The sequence below is a fragment of the Onychostruthus taczanowskii genome, unplaced genomic scaffold (assembly GCF_017590055.1).
Source record: "Onychostruthus taczanowskii isolate IOZ18803 unplaced genomic scaffold, ASM1759005v1 scaffold22, whole genome shotgun sequence".
Taxonomy (NCBI): Eukaryota; Metazoa; Chordata; class Aves; order Passeriformes; family Passeridae; genus Onychostruthus; species Onychostruthus taczanowskii.
Genome location: NW_024499462.1, coordinates 92,446 through 113,056, shown reverse-complemented (window position 1 = coordinate 113,056; position 20,611 = coordinate 92,446). Strand labels below are relative to the sequence as shown.

General features: G+C 55.4%; 3 protein-coding genes and 1 non-coding gene across 5 annotated transcripts; 1 reads left to right on the top strand and 3 right to left on the bottom strand.

The window, feature by feature from the left end:
- Positions 1-958: 958 nt before the first annotated feature.
- Positions 959-5,856, bottom strand: NPFFR1 (neuropeptide FF receptor 1). Its single transcript, XM_041405029.1, is given in 5 exon segments — positions 959-1,841; positions 2,167-2,266; positions 2,831-3,124; positions 4,821-4,941; positions 4,943-5,856. Coding segments are annotated over 5 exon segments (1,413 nt in total). The 5' UTR covers positions 5,045-5,856; the 3' UTR covers positions 959-1,045.
- Positions 5,857-5,987: 131 nt separating this feature from the next.
- On the bottom strand, positions 5,988-13,637 carry LRRC20 (leucine rich repeat containing 20). Of its 2 annotated transcripts, none has more exons than XM_041405032.1 (4): positions 13,463-13,637; positions 12,494-12,643; positions 10,849-11,016; positions 5,988-6,525 (listed from the first exon to the last, which is right to left on the bottom strand). In XM_041405032.1, the coding sequence occupies exons 1-4, from the start codon at positions 13,542-13,544 to the stop codon at positions 6,374-6,376; spliced, it is 552 nt and encodes a 183-aa protein (XP_041260966.1). In that variant the 5' UTR covers positions 13,545-13,637; the 3' UTR covers positions 5,988-6,373. The 2 variants fall into 2 exon arrangements, with proteins under 2 accessions (XP_041260966.1, XP_041260964.1); XM_041405030.1 differs by having other exon boundaries at positions 12,494-12,595; positions 13,463-13,628.
- A 962-nt stretch (positions 13,638-14,599) lies between these two features.
- On the bottom strand, positions 14,600-14,671 carry TRNAE-UUC. The gene has a single exon. It is a non-coding gene; the product is annotated as a tRNA-Glu (tRNA).
- Positions 14,672-14,725: 54 nt separating this feature from the next.
- On the top strand, positions 14,726-18,158 carry EIF4EBP2 (eukaryotic translation initiation factor 4E binding protein 2). Its single transcript, XM_041405009.1, has 3 exons — positions 14,726-14,930; positions 15,576-15,752; positions 15,906-18,158. The coding sequence occupies exons 1-3, from the start codon at positions 14,792-14,794 to the stop codon at positions 15,935-15,937; spliced, it is 348 nt and encodes a 115-aa protein (XP_041260943.1). The 5' UTR covers positions 14,726-14,791; the 3' UTR covers positions 15,938-18,158.
- The last annotated feature ends 2,453 nt before the right edge of the window (positions 18,159-20,611 follow it).

Sequence of the window (20,611 nt, the reverse complement as noted above, 5' to 3'; positions counted from 1 at the left end):
TTTCCTGGCAGGGAATGGTTCTTCCAGGCATGTAATGGCCCTGCCCAGCTTGGAATGGTTCTTCCAACCTTGGTATGGTTCTTCCTGCTGGGGAATGGCTCTTCCCAGCCTTGGTATGATTTTTCCTGGCAGGGAATGGTTCTTCCAGGCATGTAATGGCCCTGCCCAGCTTGGAATGGTCCTTCCTGCTCACCATGGCCACAACAGCCTGGGCTGTCATGGACCAGCACAGCGTGGACCTAGCCCAGCATAGTTCAGCACGGCCACAGTAGCAAGAGTGATCCTGCCTGGCATGGCCACGGAAGGGTGGGCTGGCACAATCTGGCATGGCATGGTTTGGCCCAACATAGGTGTAACAGCATGTGGTGGCATGGACTGGCACGGCATGGCTTGGTCCTGCATGGCATGGCCACTGCAGTATGGTGGGATGTGGTCAGGAAGGGCCACAAATGCAAGGAGTGGCATTGTCCTGCATGGCATGGTTTGGTCTAGCAGGGTCACAATAGCATGGGATGGCTTGGTCCAGCCCAGCTTGGTCCAGCATGGCCACAGCAGTATGGGATGCCTTGGTACAACACGGCCACATCATCGCCCATCCATGGACTGGCCATGGAATGGTCCATTCCCCATGGCCTTGACAGCATGGGCTAGCACGGTCCAGCACAGTCCGGCTTGGTCCTGCCTGGCACGGCCATGGCAGCGTGGTTTGGCACGGTCCTGCATGGCATGGCTTGGTCCAGCACAGCATGGTGCTTCACGCCTCTCCATGGCATGGCCAAGCATGGACAGGACAGCCTGTTGTCCCACACTTCTGGATCCCTGCATTCCCTGGCCCCGTGCCTGGGCTGGGCTGGGTAAGGGGGGTTCTGGCAGGGCCTGGGGGGCTGGGCCGGGGGCGCTCTGGCTGGTGCCGTGGGCGAAGTGGGGGAGCCTAGCCAGGAACAAGGCATCAGTAGGACACACCTTTATTCCCCTGTCTCGTGGCCAATCCCCACTCCCCACCCCGCAATCCCTCTGTCCCGAGGGGTTTGGTGGCCGCGGCCCCTCAGCCATCCCATGCGGGGATGCCGGCGCGGCGCGGGGCCAGCGGCCCTGACTCGGACACGGCCGGCGAGTCGCTGCTGCGCGCCCGCGTGAAGACGCGGTTGCGGGCGCCGAAGAGGGTCCCGCGGCCGTGGCTCCGGGGGGTGTAGGGCCCGCGCTGGCAGCGGAGCGAGCACAGGGGGGCCCTGAAGACCTCCTGGAAGCCCCGGCGGAAGTTCTCGTTGAAGTAGCCGTAGATGATGGGGTTGGCGCTGCTGTTGAAGAAGGCCAGCCAGTGGGCAAAGGGGTAGACGTAGACGGCAAGCAGGCGCAGCTGGCCCTCGCTCAGCCGCCCGTAGTCCGTCAGCAGCATCAGCGTCCAGAGGGGCAACCAGGAGATGGTGAAGAAGAGGGCAACAATGATGAGCATGTTGATGACCTTGGCCTTCCTCCGGGAGATCCTCCTCCCCTCCGGCTCCTCTCCGCCGTGGGCAGGCGCCACCGACTTGAAGAGCTTGAAGGCGATGCGGGCGTACATGATGACGATGAGGGCAAGGGGAGCCACGTAGATGTGGGAGAAGAGGACGGTGGTGTAGATCCTCCTCATCCCCGTCTCGGGCCAGGCCTCCCAACAGGAGTAGAGAGGGTAGGAGTTGTTGTAGGTGTCCACCATGAAGTGGTGCTCCTCCCTGGTGACAGTCAGGGTGACGGCAGCGGGGCACATGATGAGCAGGGCCAGCACCCAGATGATGGCGATGGTCAGCAGGGCTTTCCTCAGCGTCAGCTTCTGCCGGAAGGGGTGGACGATGCAGCGAAACCTGTGGGACAACAGCTCATGGTGGCTTTGGGCACCTGGTGGGGACATCCCTGAGGAAGGAGGATGGCCAGGACCCAGCGGTGGGGATGGAGGGCGAGGTGGGTTGCTCTTTACACGTGTCTGTTGGTGGCAGAGATAGGTTGGTGTTTTCAGCCCAGCCTGGGGAAGGACACCTTGCTGGAATGCCCCACGGACAGCTTTGTGGTCCTCCTGGAGAGCTGTGACAGGCTCCTGACATTCCCAGGAGCTTTCCCGCAACGGGAACCCCACAGGGCACCTGGACCTGCGGGAGATGGTTTGGTCCCCACGTCCCCATGCCAACGTACCTCTCCACGGCGATGGCCACCAGCGTGAAAACAGAGGCAGAGACGGACATGCCCTGCACCAGCCCGCTCATTTTGCACATGGCGTTGTCAAAGGGCCAACCTGTGAGGGGACACCATGGAGGCTGTAGGGACCTCTGGCTCACCCAGCTCCCTTTAGGTGTCCCCATCCACTGTGTTGTTGCTGGGGGATGCTAAGTCCTTGTGTGGAGATAGCCTTTAGCAGCATGGATCCTTGAAGAAGAACCCCAACATTTGTAAAAAAGATGCACATTACGCTTAGAAACTCAAGGAATATGGTGGCTGACATTTTTCCTACTGACTTTGGGACCCTCAATCAGAAGGACTTTCATCTTGTTTCTTGACCCCAATACCAGGGCAATAAATAAATCACACCCCAAAATCAATAAATACAAACCCTGCCCTGTGGCCTGGCTGCTGCTTCAGCTGAACCCTCCCAACTCCCTTATCTTTGGAAAGGTCAACAGGCAGAGCTGAGCCAGCACAGGAGAAGGTAAATGCAGAAAGGAGTTTTTTTCAACGTTGCTTGGTGAACTTCAAACAAATATGCAAATGCAGCATTGGGGCCAAACTTATTTTACCACAAATGGCCAGAACTTAAAAAAAGTTAAAAAAAAAGCCTTTCCCCTTCCTCTTCCCTGCTCACCTGTGATGAGGTTGTCCACCAGGGTGGTGGGCATGCAGAAGATGCCCACCAGCAGGTCGCTGATGGCCAGGTTGAGGAGGAACACGTTGGTGACCGTGCGCATCTGGCGGTTCTTCACCACCACGAAGCACACCAGCACGTTGCCGACCACGCACATGAGGAAGATGAAGGTGTAGGCCAGGATGAACATGAGGGCCACGGGGGTGGAATGCTGGTAGTAGGCCAGGAAGGTGTAGTTCTCCCTCGGGAGGTGGCTGGCGCTGGAGTTGGGCCACCAGGTGCCATTGGAAGGGCCTGGGGAAGGGAAGGCAGGAAAATGAAGCCGGGAGAGAACAAAACAATTATTCCCTTCATTTCTCAATGCCTCCAGAGGTGGGCTTTCATATTTATTCCAGTGCCCAGACTGGCTGGGACATGTCCTGCTGGACTTATCTTTGTGCTCCAACAAGTCTCCTTCTCCTTGGGTTACACAGCACCTCGGCTGAATTATTATTTTAAATCATTATTGTTTGATACCATAGATATCATTATTATTTGATACAATTATTGTTTGATATCGTTATTACTTTATATCATTATTATTTGCATCATTCTTTTGATGAGGCATTAGAGCAGCCCAGAAGACATCCTAATCTCCTGGGCTTTTTTTTTTTTTTTAGGGATGATGCAAGGAAGACAAATCCACATCCCGACACTCCAGTGCTCTGGCCTTATGGGAGCTGGATCCGTGTGGTCCCAGCCGCGGCTGCCCTGGGAGTATCCCTGCCCTCGGGCTGCTGCCGCTGCTTCTCCTTGTGCTTCCAAGGTTCACAATTCCGTATTCTGCAAAATCTTATTCTCCCCGGCAAAGAACCAGGGGAAAGGGGCTGAGGCAGAGGACACCCTCCTCTCCCCTCCCCTCCCCTCCCGTCTAAAGTGATAATTGTCATTCTGATCATTATCTGTGAGCTCCTGGTGGAGGCGGGGGTGGCATTTTGTCAGTAGGGATCGAGCGGGGAGCGGCAGCTCCCACCCTCGGGCTTCCCCAGCCGCACGCAGCCAGGGATGCGGGAGGATGCCGGGCGTGGGCAGGAGCTGCCTGCAGCGGTGACGGGACTGACTCCGGGAGAATCCAGGCTGCAGTGCTGAGGCGAGGAAAGGCACATTTTAGCTTTAAGGCTCAGCCTAAGCGCCTGCAGGTCAGCCCTGCGCTGACAGCCCTGCAAAGGCGCCGTGTGCTGGGCAGCTGGAGCATCCCCGCATCCCTGTGCCCGTGCCGGTGCTCAGCTCGCCAGCCGAGATGCTTTTCCCAGCCACAGGGACCGCCGGCTTCCTCAAGGTTCCGGCAGGCAGGGGTGCCCTATCCAGCCCCTAACACCCCAGTCCTGGGTGCAGGATTTGGGCAACACATTTCCAGTGGCGATTCAGAAAGGCGCTGGGGGGGTTTGCAGCTGACACGGAGAAGGAGCCTCTTGGAGAGGCAAGGGAGGAGCGGGATCGAGGGGGCAAGATCCTCCACATAGTCGGTGTCAGATGCGTGAAGCAGCTCTGTGAGCAGGAGCAATAACAAAGACTGTAATGAGATCGCCCAAACCCTGTGATATTAAGCCTAAAACTTTGCTGGACTTCATCTTTTGGGGCTGCAGTGCAGCACGAGCAGGAGGTTGGTGTCCTACGGAATTGGAGGTGGCTTTAAAGCAAGGTGGAAGACGGGGAAAGAAAAATAAGGGACTGCTGAGCAGCCGGGTGGGTGAGTGAGTGGATAGATGGATGAACGGGTGGATGGATGGATGGATGGATGGATGCAGGCGTCCTCAGCTCAGCACTGACTGACACCTCGGACGTGGTGACAAGGGGATGGGGGACAGCACGGGGGGTGATGGATCACCTGCCTCCCTGCCCGGCTGCGGGAAACCACGGCGGGGAAAGGCTGGTCTGATGGAATAGGGGGCTGGGATGCGGGGTGGATAGCTTTTTTGGGGGATAAAATCAATCACGTCTCGGCACTCACCTCCGCCGGCCCGACCCGGCTCCGGGGGCTGCATCGCTGCCGTGCAGGCGCTACGGCCGGAGGCGATCTGCTGCCCGGGGAGGGGGCGCAGCTCGCCCCGTCCCTCCCGGCCGGTCCGGAGCCCCGGTGCCGCCGCCGCGGTGCCGCCGCGCCGGGTGCGGCTGCTCGCCGGCTGCAGCGGAGAAGGGGAGGGGGCGCGGGGGGAAACATCCTCCTATCGCCATGGATACCGGGGGACCCGCACGCTGCCCCCCTGGATGAGGCAGCGCGGGGGCGAGCAGCCCCCGCGGGGCACGGAGAGGGAGGGAGCGGGTTCGCTCCCGAGGGAGGGTCCGGCTCTGTGTCCCCCCGCTGCCGCCGAGGTCCCCACAGTAATGCTGGCAGCTGGTGGCCGGTGTCCCCAGCAGCGCTCCTGTCCATCCCGGGAGGAAAATGTGCCAGGAGCCTCAAGACGAGAGGGGAGATCCCCCACCCATCAATCCACACAGAGGGAAAAGCAGCGCAATGTTTAGGGATGCTGGTCCTGGCTTCAGGTTGCTCCATGCAACTCCAGCTCCTCCAGCATGCCCAACATCTCTTACCATAATTTTATACCAAAGTTTGGCAAGTCTAGAAGTCAAATATTTACAGGATTTACTATTCCTGGCTGTCCCCAGCCCGCACACAGCATTGGGAAGTGTTTGTCCCTTAAATACCCAAAGGAACAAACAAGGGAGATGTTTAAACAAGGCGTTTGGAGATAACACCTGGGGTTTCTCCCAGGAGTTTTGGTTTTTTTTTTGCAGGCAGCCAGCTGCTAAGGGACATGGGTGTGCTTGGCAGTGGCCTTCCTGCCACTGAGAAAACACTCTGTCCAGGACATTTCTTCCTGGAAAGGAATCAGCAGAACTTGAGGACCCACAGCCCCCGAGAGGTGGGTGCACACCTCTGGGACAGCCACGGGGTGAGCAGCGTGTGGGGACCCACCAGCCTTGGGTCACTTTGGTTTCCACAGTGAAAAAACAGGAGGGAAGAAAAATTCCTTGGAAAACAAGGATTTTCCCAGGGAAATACTGCTTTGGGTCTGTGAGGATCCAGCTGGAGGCTGCAGTGAGCAGCTGTGCAAAGGGGTTTCTCAAAGGACAAGAGTGGTAATCCGAATTTAATCAGATACAGACCCCCCCGATGTAACAGGAAAGCATTTAATCAGGCACTTGGCACACCACCACCGTGTCAGCAATTCCAGGGAGAGCCCTTACAGCTGCAGGCATGTCCTCCAGCATCACTGCTGCTGCAGTGCCCGGCTGGGATGCTGCACACCCAGATCCCCCCAATTCCACCCAAACCTCCCACCACAAACGTTGCAGCTCCTCTGCGCCCCCAAAACGCGCAAGCAGGACATTGCCTGGCCGGGGATTTGGCAGAGCCATCCCCCCCACGGGGGAGCTTGCTTTTAGTTTAGGAAAAACGAGGCACTCACTCAGGGTTGGGGCAGAAACGGGGGCGTAGCAGGGACTGAGCTAAGCCAAACCCCTCCGGCGGGCAGTGCCCCCTCGGGACAGCCCGGGGTGCTGTCAGGCTTTGGGAATGGGCTCCTCTGGAGACAGCAGCAGCTCGAAGGGAACGAGGGGCCGCACCAGCAGGCGCACCTCGGGGCCCACGGGGTTGGCGCGCAGGTTGAGGCTCCGCAGCAACGCCATGGAGGCCAATTTATCCGTCGGCACCTCTGGAAAGAGAGCACGGAGGTGAGGATCCGTCCTGGAGGGGTGGAGGGGATGGAAACTCCCCTTGATGGACGGCCTGAAACAAACCTGATATAGGATTTATATTCATATTTATATTTATATTCATATTTAACCCAAATTATTGGGTTAAAACCTGTGAGAGATCCCAGTGACATTTGTATTAGTATGTGGTATGTTTGTAACGTGAATTGCTTTAATACGGTGGGTTAGGTTTTTAAGTTCATTTTGGTTGGTTGTGGTTTAAACGTTGTGTTTAAAAGGTTGTAGGGTTTGAGGTGTTAAGTGGCACAGATATAATTGAAGTTTTTGGGAAGTTGTTTTGTTTGGGTGTATTTATGGGTAAAAGAAATTTAATAGTTATAGGTGTTTTTGGGGAATTACTATAGGAATACCAAATGTAAGAGCTAAAATTATTAGGTTTTTATTATAATTTATTGAAATAATGGTGGGAAGGATTGAAAGTTTAAGAATTTTGTTGTTGGCTTTGCTTAGAATTAAAAAATTTTGGTTTTGTTGAAAAAAATTGACAATTTTGGTAGGAATGCTTTTATAACAAAAATTATTTAAAAAGTGTATTAATTTTGAGGAGGCTAATTTGAATTTTGTATCTGAGGCTATTGAGTTGGGATTATTTGAGGAATGGTTGACTGAGGGATAAATGATTGAGGTATTAATATTATTTGATTGTGTAATTGACTCTAAGGAGGCACTACTGCTTGTGTTGAGGCGTGGTGGTAATTTGCAGGCTTTTTTGAGTTTAACAGCAAAGGTTTGCTGTTGATGTTAGGCCTGTCTGCAGGCTTTGATCAAAACAGAAAGACAGTGAAATATTAATTTATCTAACTGCTCAGGCAAACGGTTGTCGGCTGGACTCGATGGTCTTGGAGGTCTTTTCCAACCCAAATGATCCTGGGATTCTAAGGAATGTGTCAGCAAGGTGCAAACACCAAGATACCCAGTGTGGGGGCTGCCCTCCAGTTCTCCCAGTGCTAATAAAACCCCTGCTGGGCACTAAACTGGGATTCAAAGACTTATTCCCTGATTTTATCCCGGTGTTGCAATGCCCAGGAGCCCTCTCCAGGCTAACAGGAAGACCCTTGGTCTTTGCCCTTGTTGGACAGGCTGCAAAATGGCTCTCAGCCATCAAGAGGCACCCTTCTGTTTTGCAATTTCCACGAATTTGGGTGTTGTCTTTTAGAAAACACGACATTTACAAACTCTGCATTTCAAAAAAGGTGCAGCTCAGCTGGATGGTCCCAGTGTGAATCCACTGAGAGCAGAGGAATGAGGCTGACATGAAAACCTAGCCCAAATAAAGCTCATTAAGTGGTGACAGATTTTCAATATTTTGGGCTAGCAAAGCCCACCTGTCTGATTTACCTGAACCAATTCCTTTTTAATTTGGCCGCCAGAGTGACAGGAGCCTTTTCTATCCCAGCTCCTGTTTCCTCTGCCAGCGCCTGGAGCAGAATTCTGGTGTTGTAATTATATCTGGTGGATGATTATGTGATTTTTAAACCATGAAACTTATTTTATGCTGGAAAAAGACTCAAACACTTCATTGCCTTTGTTTTTTCCCTCTTTCTCCTCCAGAAAATGGTGATATTTTCCTTACACAAATTCCCTAGGAGCACATAGCTCATCAGGCACAGCTTCACATGAATTTTTTTAATAACTCTTCTTCATGGTGGATTTGTTCACTGCCATTCCCCCATATCATTTTGCTTGGTGTTTTTTTCCCCCTTGAAGCACAACAGTAATATATTTTTGTTCATAGATCTCCCTATTTAATCATCATCTAAGGCAGTGGAGAATAAGAAGTTTAATCATCCTCTTACGCAGCATGATAAAAGTGCTTTCACCCATTTTGCTTAAATTAGGGAGTTTAGTAAAGCATTTTGGGGACCACGACCTTCCCAGGCTGGGAAGAGCTCAGCTCTGCACCTGAATTCCAGGTGAGGAGCAGTGACTCAGCCCTGGCATGAAGGGACAGGCAGGGCACATGGTGCAGCCTGTAGCTGTAGGGTTGTGCCCTGCCAGCCACAAATTCCCCTAAAAACAGCCCAAAGCATCCCTTGCTGCCTTCCCAATGGATGAGGCACTTGCATTTGAGCCTGAATTATTCATGCTGGCTTCACTGGTTAAGCAAAAAACAGGGAGGGAAAAGGCTTTTTTACATAATTAAAGCAGAACCTGACATGGTCTGTGTTGGAAGGGGCCTTAGAGCTTGTCCAGTCCACCCCTGGATGGACAGAGGGACACCTTCCACTATCCCAGGCTGCTGTGAGCCCCATCCAGCCTGGCCTTGGAGACTGCCAGGAATGCACAGCGTCTCTGTGTCAGTGCCTCATCACCCTCAGGGGGAAGAGTCTCTTCCCAATATCCCATCCAGCCCTGCTCTGAGTTTGGACTCACCCCCTTTGTCCCATCTAGGCATTCTCAGGAGGACAAAATTAACCACAGCTGTCCCCAGCAGTGACCTCCCCAGCCCTGGCAGCAGCTCAACAGCATCCCTATTAAACCATTAATCAAGGAATAAGGGAAAGAGAAGCTGGAGCTGCAGGCACCAAAACATCCCCGTGGATTTGGGAGCTTAAAATGCTGATTTGATACAACTCTAATTACCAGGGAAAGAGTTAAAAGCACTGACAGTAATATATACATAATTACAGTCCAGGGTTAAGAGCTTATTTAGATGAAAAGAGTGGCTTGTGGCATTAAATGTCTCCTTTCACAGAGCCCACAGGCTCTAAGCAGGCATTAATTAATCTCCTTTCACTCCTGCTTCCCTTTGGAAAACATCACCTACCACCTCCAGCTCGATAGTCTCAGCAAGTCACTCAGCTGTTTCAGCAGGAGCTTTTAAATTGGGTTTGCAGCCCTGGCAGGAGCCTCTCCAGCATCCCTGGAATGACACGGGAGGACAGGCAGGAGCAGCACTGGCACAGCCCCACAAACCAGGGCATCTGCAACCCTACAAACACAGCTCACCTGCAGGGGAACCTGTTTGGGAAGGGCTGCTGGTAGCGGTGTGATTGCCCAGGTTTTTGTTTCCTTGGAAAAAAATGGGCTGAAAGCCCCTGGCTTTCCGGTGTCTACCTCTCCCCTTCCCAGAAAATGTGTAAAATTGGCTCACATCACCTATTTCTGCAGCTAGACAGTGTCCTGTGCACTACTCACACATATCCCTACAACATTTTGGCTTGAAATTGTCCCATTTTACTCTGTTTTTATTTTCTCCACATCTGGAGGACACCTCCCAGCCCAGGGGAGCCTGGTGGGAGGTGACCAAGCCTGGGCTCTTGAGCCACCTCCTCCCCCAGGATCAATCCAGCTTGGGTGCAGCCCTGGCTGCAGCCTTTCCTCCCTGCATTTTATCAGGGGAAAAAGGCACCAAAAAGCTGCGTTCCCTTCCTGCAGCATCCTGCTTCCACAAAACAAGCGGGGGAAAATGCTGTTTGGAGACCAGCTGGGATTGAAATCACCCAACTGAACTCAAAAAGCGACGGAGAGAACTAAAAGTGAGGCAGCTCTCTCCGGGAGGTGGGAGAGAAGAAGAGGGTGAGGAAAAGCCGTGTGTTACTCTGGCTGCTGTGGAAGCAGGTTTTAATTCCAGTGTTTCTACAGGCACAGCTGGGGAGCAGCTGATGTGAGGCTGTTAACAAACCAAGTGTTGCAGGCAGCAGCTTTCCCAGCAGCAGCTGAAGCAATCCCAGATAAAACAGCAAAATTGAGTGGACTCCGATATTTGCCTCCCTGGGGGTCCGTGGGGGCTGTGGGATGCTCCAGCCTGGACTCTTTGAAGGCTGCCTGCTAAATAAATTCACTTTTATCTGTGTACAACAGCTGCCCCTTTTGCCCAGCTTTCACAGGCTCCAAAGCCTTCAGCTTTTTGCAGATGAAAAATCTTCCTGCCGCTGCAGGGCTGAGGGATGAGAGGCTCTTACCATCCCTTTCATTTAATTTTTAGGGGATTTTGTAGTGTTAAACAGCTACTGTTTGTTCTGGGAAATGTTCAGGTGTCCTGCTCTTTGGCAGCAAACATCCCGACCCAGCATTCCGGGGCCGGGTTCTGCAATCAGCTCTGGTTTTTTAAGGAAATCTGGGGATTTTGGGTCACCCCAGCTGGAGATGCTTTTAAGATCTACATCCCAGCGTGGTGAATGGGGCTTGGCTCCCGCTGTGCCTGCAGCAGCTTTTCCCCTGGAGGCAAATTTCCTTTCCCGGCAAAGGCAAATGGCTGAGAAAGCTCTCATGGGGTGATGCTAAATCGCCTTTTTCCAGCGGGAAAAAGCCCTCCTCACCTGCGATCTCGTTCTCTTCCAGGTCGATGGTCTCCAGGGCGGGGGCGGTGGCCAGGGGCTCCGGGAAGCGCCGGAACCTGTTGCGGGAGAGGTCGATGGCCCGCAGGTGCAGCAGGGACGTGATTTCCTCGGGCAGGCGGTGCAGGTAATTGCCTGCCAGGTTGAGCTCTGGGAACAGAGAAGGGAGGTGCTGGGATGCAGGGAAAAAGATGGGAAAATAACTAATGCACGGCTTGATTTACAGCCTCTGGCTCCCGTGGACTGCCAGGTCCATCAGTGGGATTCCAGCTCCAGAAATTTGGCTTCTTTTTTTAAAAATTTTTATTATTATTATTTTTAAATATTTTTTTTTCAGTTTTCCATGGTTGCCACTGTAGATTTGCCTGCTGGGAATACCACATTGAGGAGCAATGCTTTCCTAATGAAATGGGGCAGCCTTTTGCAAGCAGAGCCTGTAAAAAATAAGGAATATTTCCTCATAAAGTCAGTGCAATTACCTCCCCAATGGACATTTGTCATGGCTTAAGGCTAGCCCTCTATATTCATGTGCCTGAACCCCTTCTGGGAATAAACAGAATGGTGGGAGAGAGGTCTTTAGATGTGAAAAATGCCTATTTTTCACAGTTTACCCAACTGTGATGCTGTCCTGCCCCAGAAATGAGCTCCTGTGGGGCCAGGAGCAGCACTCCTGGGACCAGACCGCAAACCCCGCTGTCTCAGCGCCCTTCTCCAGTGACACAGGGCTTTCTGCACTATAAATACCCACACAAGCTGCCCTGCCCCTGCTAATACCTGGTATTTATAGGTCCTGCCTTATTCAGCCTGTCCCCAGCCCTGGGGCTTCTGTTCCTGCTGAGACCCAGCACAGCTCATCGCAGGAGTGATCGGTTCACTGGAAGTGGAGCTAAGCCCTTGCTGGGAAGCAAAGTGTTTTTTTCCCTTCAGGCCTTGTTGTGCTGTCTAGAAAATGAAAATTGATTTCCTTTGCTGGATGTGTTTCCTTTCCCCAGCCCGGGGAAAGGAAACAGAGGATGCTCTGGCTCCAGAGCGAGGGAAGCTTCCCCAGGCACCCACCGCAGTGCATTTGTGTGGTAGGTCGTCGGAACAAAATTGATTTTAGAAGCTGCCCGAGCATCCCCAGCGCCACCCTCGGTGTTCAATACCGCCGTGCTGGACGCTCTGGATGCTTTCATGGCCATTTTTTAGCGGATTAGCCTCGGGCTGCCTTCTCTGAGCTCCGCAGGGAGGTGTCCCCGCGGTGCTGATGATCGCTCCCATCTCCTGCAGTGATTAGCTCTCATTGATGTCTCACTACGAGGACTAATTAGTCGGCACAGCCTGGATTGCCGTGCCCCGTTGTTATCCCCAGCCTGCATTTCCTGTCCTCCTCCATCCTCAGCCCCATCCTTGGCGGGAGCCGGGGCGTGATCAGCTGATGCCGGTTTAGAAGGGTGGGAGAGAGCAGAACCAGTGTCCTCACCCTTCAAGGGCCAGAAGATATAAGCAAAAATGGATTTTTTTGGGTCTGAACTAATGCTTGCAATGAGGTGTGAGCTTAGGGGAGACTCTTGGGTGCTTTGCCCCCTCTGCAGCAACCTGGGGGCTCCTGGAGTGTCCCAGAGGGTTGGAAGTGGCAGTGCCTTACCTCTCAGCTGGCTGAAGGTGGTGACAAAGCGGCTGGTGATGGACTTGAGCTCATTGTTGGCCAGGGAGATGCGATGGATCCCCTCGGTGACGCTCCTCATGGCTTTGTAGATCCCAACAGGGAAGGTCATCAGTTTGCAGTTGGCCAGATCTGCGCACAGAGAGACCCGGGCAAGGGTCTGGCAACTTCAGTCCTCCTGCTCCCCCGTGTCCCTCATTCCCCGGGGGCAGCTGAGCAGCCCAGGGATGCCTATTCCACTGCTGATGGGGATGGAGCAGGGATTTCTCCTGGCTGGATTTCTCATGGTCATGGGTGGCTGTCCCATGGCAAGCGGTGGGGAGGGGGAAAAAAGATTTCGTTGTGCTTCTCACCTCGTGGCCTTCTTGTTCTGTCCTGAGTTGTTTCTCTTTCCCCTCCCAGGAAACTCCAGGGATGGAAACCCTGTATCCCAGCTCCAGGATGGGCTCTGCTTCCTGCCCTCTCCCCAAAGCCACTGTGGGGGCTGATGGAGCAAGTTCCATCCTCCCACGATTCTCTCAGGAGGATGTGGAGAGCCTCAGAGATGAAGCTCCAGCATACGCTGGTTTATATCCCAGGGCCAGGAATCCAGTGGGAATAAAAATGAATGGCTTTCATCTCTCTCCTTTGATGAAGTGCACCCCGCTCTTGGGTATTAGCTGGAAATGGGGGAATGGCAGGAAAACACAAATCTGACACGGCAACATGGGGAAAAATCTGCTCCTGCCACTGCTGGCCAGGAGGGGACACACGCCGCGGGATTATGTGAACCTGCTCTAACTTTGTGGGGCCGAGGGCCCTTTGGGGGAGCCTTTCTCTTCTCCGGAGCCGCGGGGAGGGAATGCCGACAGCTTTTTTTAGACTGTGGCAGTGGAAAACAGAGCCCTGCTCCCGGATACCCAATCCTTGTCCGGGCCCCAGGCGGGAGCCGGGACGGAGCGCCGGCCTTACCCAGGGAATCCCTTTTGTTCTCCACCGTCTCGTTCACCTTCCTGGCCACCCGAGCCACCGCCTCGCCCATCCTCCTGTGCATGCGGGCGGCCGGGCCCGCCGGGAATGCGCTTCGCCCCGGGGGATCCAGGGCTGCAGGGAGAAACCAGCCGCTCTGGCCTCTGGGAGAGGGATGCTAAAAATAACCCACAGGATCAGTGTTCCCAGGGGAGGGAGGGAGGCTGTGCTGGGGCTGGCGTGTCCCTCAGGGTGAGATTCCCAGCTTTCCAGGATGGTGCTTTTGGGGGTATGTAGATGCATCCTATTCCCTGGCTCGGGATATGGGGATGTGTCCCCTTTCTTGGTATGGGATATGGGGATTAATCTCCTTTCTTGGTTTGGGAACTGGAGATGCATCCCTTTTCCTGGTCTGAGATATTTGGATGCATCCCCTTTCCTGGTATTGGATATGCCATTTTCCTGGTATGGGATATGGGGATGAGTCCTATTCCCTGGTTTGGAACGTGGGCATGGGTGTCTTTTCCTTGTGTGGGATAAGGGGATGCATGCCCTTTCCTGGCTTGGCATGAGGGGATGCAGCCTGTTTCCTTATTTGGGATATAGGGATCCATGCCCTTTTTCTGGTTTGGGATATGGAGATGAATGCTATTCCCTGGTATGGGATATGGGGATACCAGCCCTTTCCTGGTATGGGATATGAGGATACAACTCCTTTCCTGGTTTGGGATATGGGGATACAAGCCATTTCCTGATATGGGGACAGAACCTCTTTCCTGATACGGGGACAGAACCCCTTTCCTGATACGGGATATGGGGATACAACTCCTTTCCTGGTTTGGGATATGGGGATACAAGCCCTTTCCTGGTATGGGATATGGGGATACAACCCCTTTCCTGGTTTGAGATACAGGGCTACAAGCCCTTTCCTGGTATGGGATATGGGGATATAACCTCTTTCCTGATTTGGGATATGTGGATGCATTCCTTTTCCCGGTGACTTCAATCAGCTCGGTCTAGCCAAAACATTCTGGCCGAAGGCATCCGGCGCAGGACGGAACGAACGGCAGGACACCACCACCCTTCCTTCCCTCCTCAAAAAAAAAAAATTCAACCCAAAATAAAACCAAAAAACCGGTCTTCCCACGCCGGGAGTCGAACCCGGGCCGCCTGGGTGAAAACCAGGAATCCTCACCGCTAGACCACGTGGGAGGCGCGGGCAGGGCGGCGCGGCGCGGCGCCTGCCCCCTGGCGGCGGCGGTCGCGGGGCGGGGCGGGGCCGCTCCGCCCGCGCCGCTCGGCGGGGACAAAGCGCGGCGCCGAGCGGGGGCCATGTCGTCCGCAGGCGGCCGCCAGCCCAGCCAGAGCCGGGCCATCCCCACCCGCACCGTCACGCTCAGCGACGCCGCGCAACTCCCCGCCGACTACTGCACCACCCCCGGCGGGACGCTCTTCTCCACCACGCCGGGAGGTAAAAGCGCCGCGCCCGCCGGGGCCTCCGGGGGAGCGCGCCCGGGCCAGCCCGAACGCCGCGTGTCGCGGGCGGACCGTGCCTGCCGCGCCTAGATCCCCCCTGTGTGTCGGTGGAACGTAGCGCTTTCCGCCCGCTCTCCTCGGCGCACACGCGTGGAGACGGGTTTGTTATTTTCCGGGACGTGCCGGGAGCGCGGAGGGTCCCGGCGGGGCGGCAGCTGGATCCCGGGACGGGTTGGCAGGAAGCTCCCCGTGGGACGCGGGCACCGGGGGCTCGGTCCCTCGGCACGGCGGGGCGGTGACACGCTCGTCCCCGTGCAGCGCAGAGGGACACGTGGTGTTTCGGGGCGCCGCTTCCATCGGCATCCCCGGGACGCGTTCCCACCCCTGCCCTGAGTTTGCCAGCGTTGAGCGCCCCGGGGCAGCCGGGACCCAGTTGCCGCCGGGGTGTTTGGCCAGCGCCGAATTATCGCCTGTTGTGCCCAGATAAGAGCGGGCAGAGCCGCGGCGCGCACCCCCCAGCCCTCCCCGCCGATCTGTGGCGGAGAACCTTGGCCGGGACGCCCGTCCCGCCGGGAAACTCCTTCGGCAAACAAGCGCTGCCGAACCGGATTCCCCCACTCTGCTCCCGTCCTCCCCCCAGGCACCCGGATCATCTACGACCGCAAGTTCCTGCTGGACCGCCGCAACTCTCCCATGGCCAAGACCCCGCCTTGTCACCTCCCCAATATTCCCGGCGTCACCAGCCCCGGCGAGGCCGCCGAGGAGCCCAAAGCGGACACCAACAGCTTGAACCACCAGGAGGGCAAGCCATCCATGGGTAAGGGATCCCCGGGGTGGGACAGGAGGGATTTGGGGTGGAGGATGACGCCCCTAACACTGCTTCCGTGGGTAAGGGATCCCCGGGGTGGGACAGGAGGGATTTGGGGTGGAGGATGACGCCCCTAACGCTGCTCTCCTTGCCTCTTGCCAGGGGACGATGCTCAGTTCGAGATGGATATCTGAGCGGGAACCACGGAGAGGCAGCGACTCCCCAGACCTGTGCACCCCCATTCGGCTTAGCAGGATCCGTCCCGGCGAGGTGGAGGTGGCAGTGGTCCCCACCAGCGTCCCCTCCCCGCCCTCCTCCTCCCCCTCTTTTAGGGGGGGAGTGCAGCTCTGTCTTCTCCCCCTTTGCGGGTGACCGGTCCCACCATGTGCCAGACGGAGCATCCCTTCTGGATCCGGCCCTGTTCCTCCTCTTCCACCTGCCAGCAGCCTGATCTCCACCAGGCTTCTTTTTAAAACATCCCTTTGCCTCTTCTGCTGCCTCATGCCCCCACAAAATTCCCTTCTTTTGTTACCCAAACCTCCCATTGCCAGCAACTTGGTGTTCTGGAGCTGTGTCACCCCCTTTGCCCCCTTCTCCTGGAAAATTCGGGCAGCCTTTTGGGAGGAGGGGGAAACATCACTCCTAAAATCATGCACCTGCTTGCACCCTGGGGAGGGTATTTTTTGAGTTTCCCTGGGATGTGTTGGCATTCAGCAAAGGACAGCATTGGGAGCCTGTTCCCTTTGGTGCTCCAGGGCTCCGATGTAGTCCCTGATGGAATCAGCCAGCGTGTTCACATCTCTCCAACCTGGATTTCTGCCATCTTGGCCCTCCAGCCAGGGGCTGTGTCCCCCACCCACCAGCCAGGACTCACAGCAATGTAGCCATATATTATAAAAACCCTTGCTTTTATTTTTGGTACTAAAAAGGGGCACTTTACCCCCAACGACTTTTTCTGGGCTGGGGCCGAGTGCCTCTGGGAAAGTGCTTTGTAGTGCTCGGGGTTTTTTTTACCCCCCAGCCTTTTAAAATGTGAATCCTACAGGGGGGAGATCCCTCTGGCACCGTTGGATGTCTCAGGAATCACTGGGTGTCCCTGGGGTCTATGGGGACACCGCAGGGATGGAGTGCTCTCCTTGCAGGGTGCTGCCATCGATGCCATCCTCTGCTCACTTTTCCGGGTGGCACTTCTCCCAACCGGATCATGCTGTTGTGGATAAAGCATTTCCACATTATCCTCCCCTTTGCCAGCCTGGCATGGCATGGCCATCTTGAACCTCCCCTGGAGATGGGGTTTCTTTTTCCCCCTCTCTCCGTGTGACTCTTGCCCTGACGAGCAGCGCTGGGCAAGGCTGCGCCCCCCAGTCCCACCAGCCCCCACCGGTTCTGATTTTTTACTGCCTGTTGGGAGCCATCACCAGCTCCACAGCCTTCTCAAGTGCCATTTTATCAGCCCCCACCTGAGTGCCTGCTCCATCCATCCTCCCTCCCTCGCTGGGGTCGCTCCCCACCTTGGAACCCAGCCTGGGGGACCCGTGCTGGGGAGGGGGACACCCCCAGGCTTTGTGCACTTTCCATCCCGTAATTTATTTCTCTAGGTGTGTTTGGCACGGGGCGGCGCTGGTGGCGAGCTCCCATCTTCCAGCTGCTTTTCTCACAGGGAGTGGAGGGGGGGCTGGCCCTTGTTTTGGGGCTGGGGGAGGAAGAAGCAAAAGCACAACCCCAGGGAACGGGTTGTCTTTCCCATCCATTCCCTGGCGTGGGAGGTGAGGTGAGCGCGGCAGCCCGGCCGCCGCGGGCGCACGAGTGAGTGAGTGCGAGTAGCAATATGTACGTGCGTGTGGGTGGGTGGTGATAAGACACACACAAATATATATATTATATATAAATGAATATATTTTCCTTGAAGCGAAGATCCTAGGAGGTCGGTTAGGCCCTCGGATCGAGGGAGGGGCAGGGGGCGAGGACATCCTCGGCAGAGCGGGGACGGCCACCGTGGATGCAGGGACCTGGCGCCCTCAGCACAGCTGCAGCTTTTGGGAAACCTGCTCTGCTAGCCAAAAACAATCAGACCATATCCAAGGACAACGTGACTGAGTGGACAGGAGCCGGAGGGAAACCTTTTTTGTTGTTTATTTTTTTTTTTCTCTAAATGCCCCCTTCCCCAACCTCCCTGTGTCTCCGTTCCCCATCCCAGCAACTTTTGTCCCCAAAGGTTCTCTTTTGTAAGCGGGCTTGGGGCTGAGCAGGGAGGGAGTGCCTGGCCTCGCCGGGGTGTTCCTCTGCTAGTCAGGGGATCCCTTTGGGATTTCTGTTGTTTTGTACCGTCTCTTCAAGCAGGTGTTCGGGAGGAGAAAAGCTCTCGCCAGTGGTTGCTGTTACAGTGAGATCAATAAAGATTCTGGTTCTACTAAATCAAGGTGATTTGGACTGTGATTCGGGGGGTGGGGAGGATTTTCCCTTCCCTTTGGAGCAGACTCCCCTCGTGGGCTCTCTCCCAGTCGTGTCCAGAGAGCAGGGAAGGGTCAAACTCAGAACCAGCAGCTGAGGGTGGAATTGCAAAATGTCACACACAGAGAAGCCTGATTTTCCCGTAGGTCTCCCACATGCAAAACTGCCCAAACCGATCATTTGTCCTGATCTCATCCCTGGAAGTCTTCAAGGACTGGTTGGATGGGACTTGGAGCAACCTGGTCTGGTGGAAGGTGTCCACCAGCCTTGGCCTTGAAGCCTTCGGGGACAGGGCACCATTAATATTGTTAATAAATTACATTGTAATATATTTTAAAAATTTTTTAAACCAGGTCAGTCTCTTTAATACCATCCTCTGTAACTGAGGAGGGGTCTGAGCAGCAAATGCCTTTTCCCCCACTAGGACACTAAGGGAGGGGCAGCAACAGCATGTCTGTCCCCTCCCTCTGGCTACAGAGGGTGCCCCCCAATTTTTGTGGGTGCCTCAGCAAACCACCAGCATCACTTGGGGATGCATCCCTTGAGGACACCTCAGCTGTGTGTGTGAAATACCACAGCAGCACATCACATTCCCAAAGCATTCAGATCCCAGGGGTGAAGTTGGGGGGTGTTTCCAAGGGTCTGGGGGGCCTCTTGGAGCACCCTGGTTTGGCTGCACTCGGAGTGGTCCTGCCATGACCTCCCGTGGATCCTGCTCATACTGCAGCAGTTTAATTCTGCAGTGTCAGGGAAATTTGGAGCGTGCGTACGGAGAGGAACACGGCGAGAAAAATTGCTGACGAGGCATTTGGGAGCTGCTTTTCCCTGGGTCTGGTTTAGGCCGTGCAATGCCAGTGACAACTGGTTCCCTCCCGAATTTTGGGGTGTTTTTTCTTTGTTAATCCCAGCTACCAAAGCCCCTGTAGTGAGGGGTGAGTGTGTGTGTGTATCCCTGGGTTTTGGTGTGCTCCTCCCTAAGGAGCTTCCAGATACTGGTTTGGGATCTTAAAACGGAGAATTAAAATCAATTTCAAAAGTTTAAAAATTTCAATCTAGGACTGTAAGTGCAGCAGAGCAGCTGAGGGCAGGGTATTTTGGCTGAGCTGGATGCTGGGAGCCTGGCTAGGATCTCGGATCCCAACGAACAAACTTTCCAGCCCTCCTTTCCAGCTGTTACCATTTTCGGACTAGCGCTGGGCTGCGTTTACATTCCTGGCCCTCCTTCCCAGTGCCAGTGAATGTGTTAATGCCGTTTTTCTCCTTTTCCTTCTCCCTGCTGGTGTCCTACAAACACTGATTCGGAGCAGCACGGCAGCCGTGGATGATGCTGGGTGTGGGCAAGGCTGTAACGCTGGGGTGGCAATGAGGGGAGCTGGGGCTGGGGTCCTACCTGGCTGGCTCTGAGAGCCACTGTTTTACCCCAAATGGAATGTGGGAAGGCGGGTAGGAGCTGAAAGGATTGGGGTTTTGCGGATTAGCTGAAATAGCATCTTTGTGTGGCAATGAGGGGAGCCTGAGGTTGCCTGATGGATTCACTCCGTGCTGTGGTGGACTCCGGGCAGGAGATGAGCAGAGCTTTGTGCTGGACCTGCTCGTACTGGTGAAGCCATGGCAGAAGCCCACCACAGTGCACCCTGTAGGGTGCTGGGAAGCAGCCGGGTGGGTGGGCAGCAGCCGTATTTCCCAGGAGTCTGAGTGGCCTGAGCAAGGAAGGATGGCCCTGAGACCTGGGAGTGCCCTGGTGTTTCCTATGGAGGCAGGCTGGGAGAGCAGGGCATGTTCGTGTAGTGAAGAGAAGGATCCAGGGAGACCTTAGACCCCCTTTCAGTCCCCTAAGGGGCTCCAGAAGAGCTGTAGAGGGATTTTGGACAAGGGCATGGCGTGCCAGGACAAGGAGGAATGTTTTTGAACAGCCAGAGGGCAGGGTTGGATGGGATACTGGGCTTCCATCACACACATCCCTGTCTCCAGTTTCTGAGAAGGAAAAACACTTTTTGGCTTTGAGAGGTGCCAGCAGTGCCTCGATACCCCCAAAACCGCAAACCTGGCTGGGCTGGTGGCATCTGACAGTCCCCCCTCTGTCCCAACCCCTCTCCAGTTTGTCACCAGGAGAGGATGGAAGGATCAGCGTGCTGGGGGATGCTGTGTGCCGGGTGTCCCCGAGACGATGGGGGCTGCGTGCCGGGGGTCCCTAAGGGGACAGTGGCTGTGTTTGGGAGGTGCTGCGTGCCGGGTGTCCCCGAGGTGCCGGTGCCGTGTCCCGGGGGTGTCCCGGCGGTGCCGGGGGTGCAGGGGGCGGTGCAGGGGGCGTGTCCCTGGGCGGGGGGCGGTCCCGGACGCCCCTCGGCCCCGTCCCGGTGCCCGCCCCGGTCCCTCCCCCGCCGAGGCGCCGGCGGTCGGCGCGGCCGCGGGGCTGC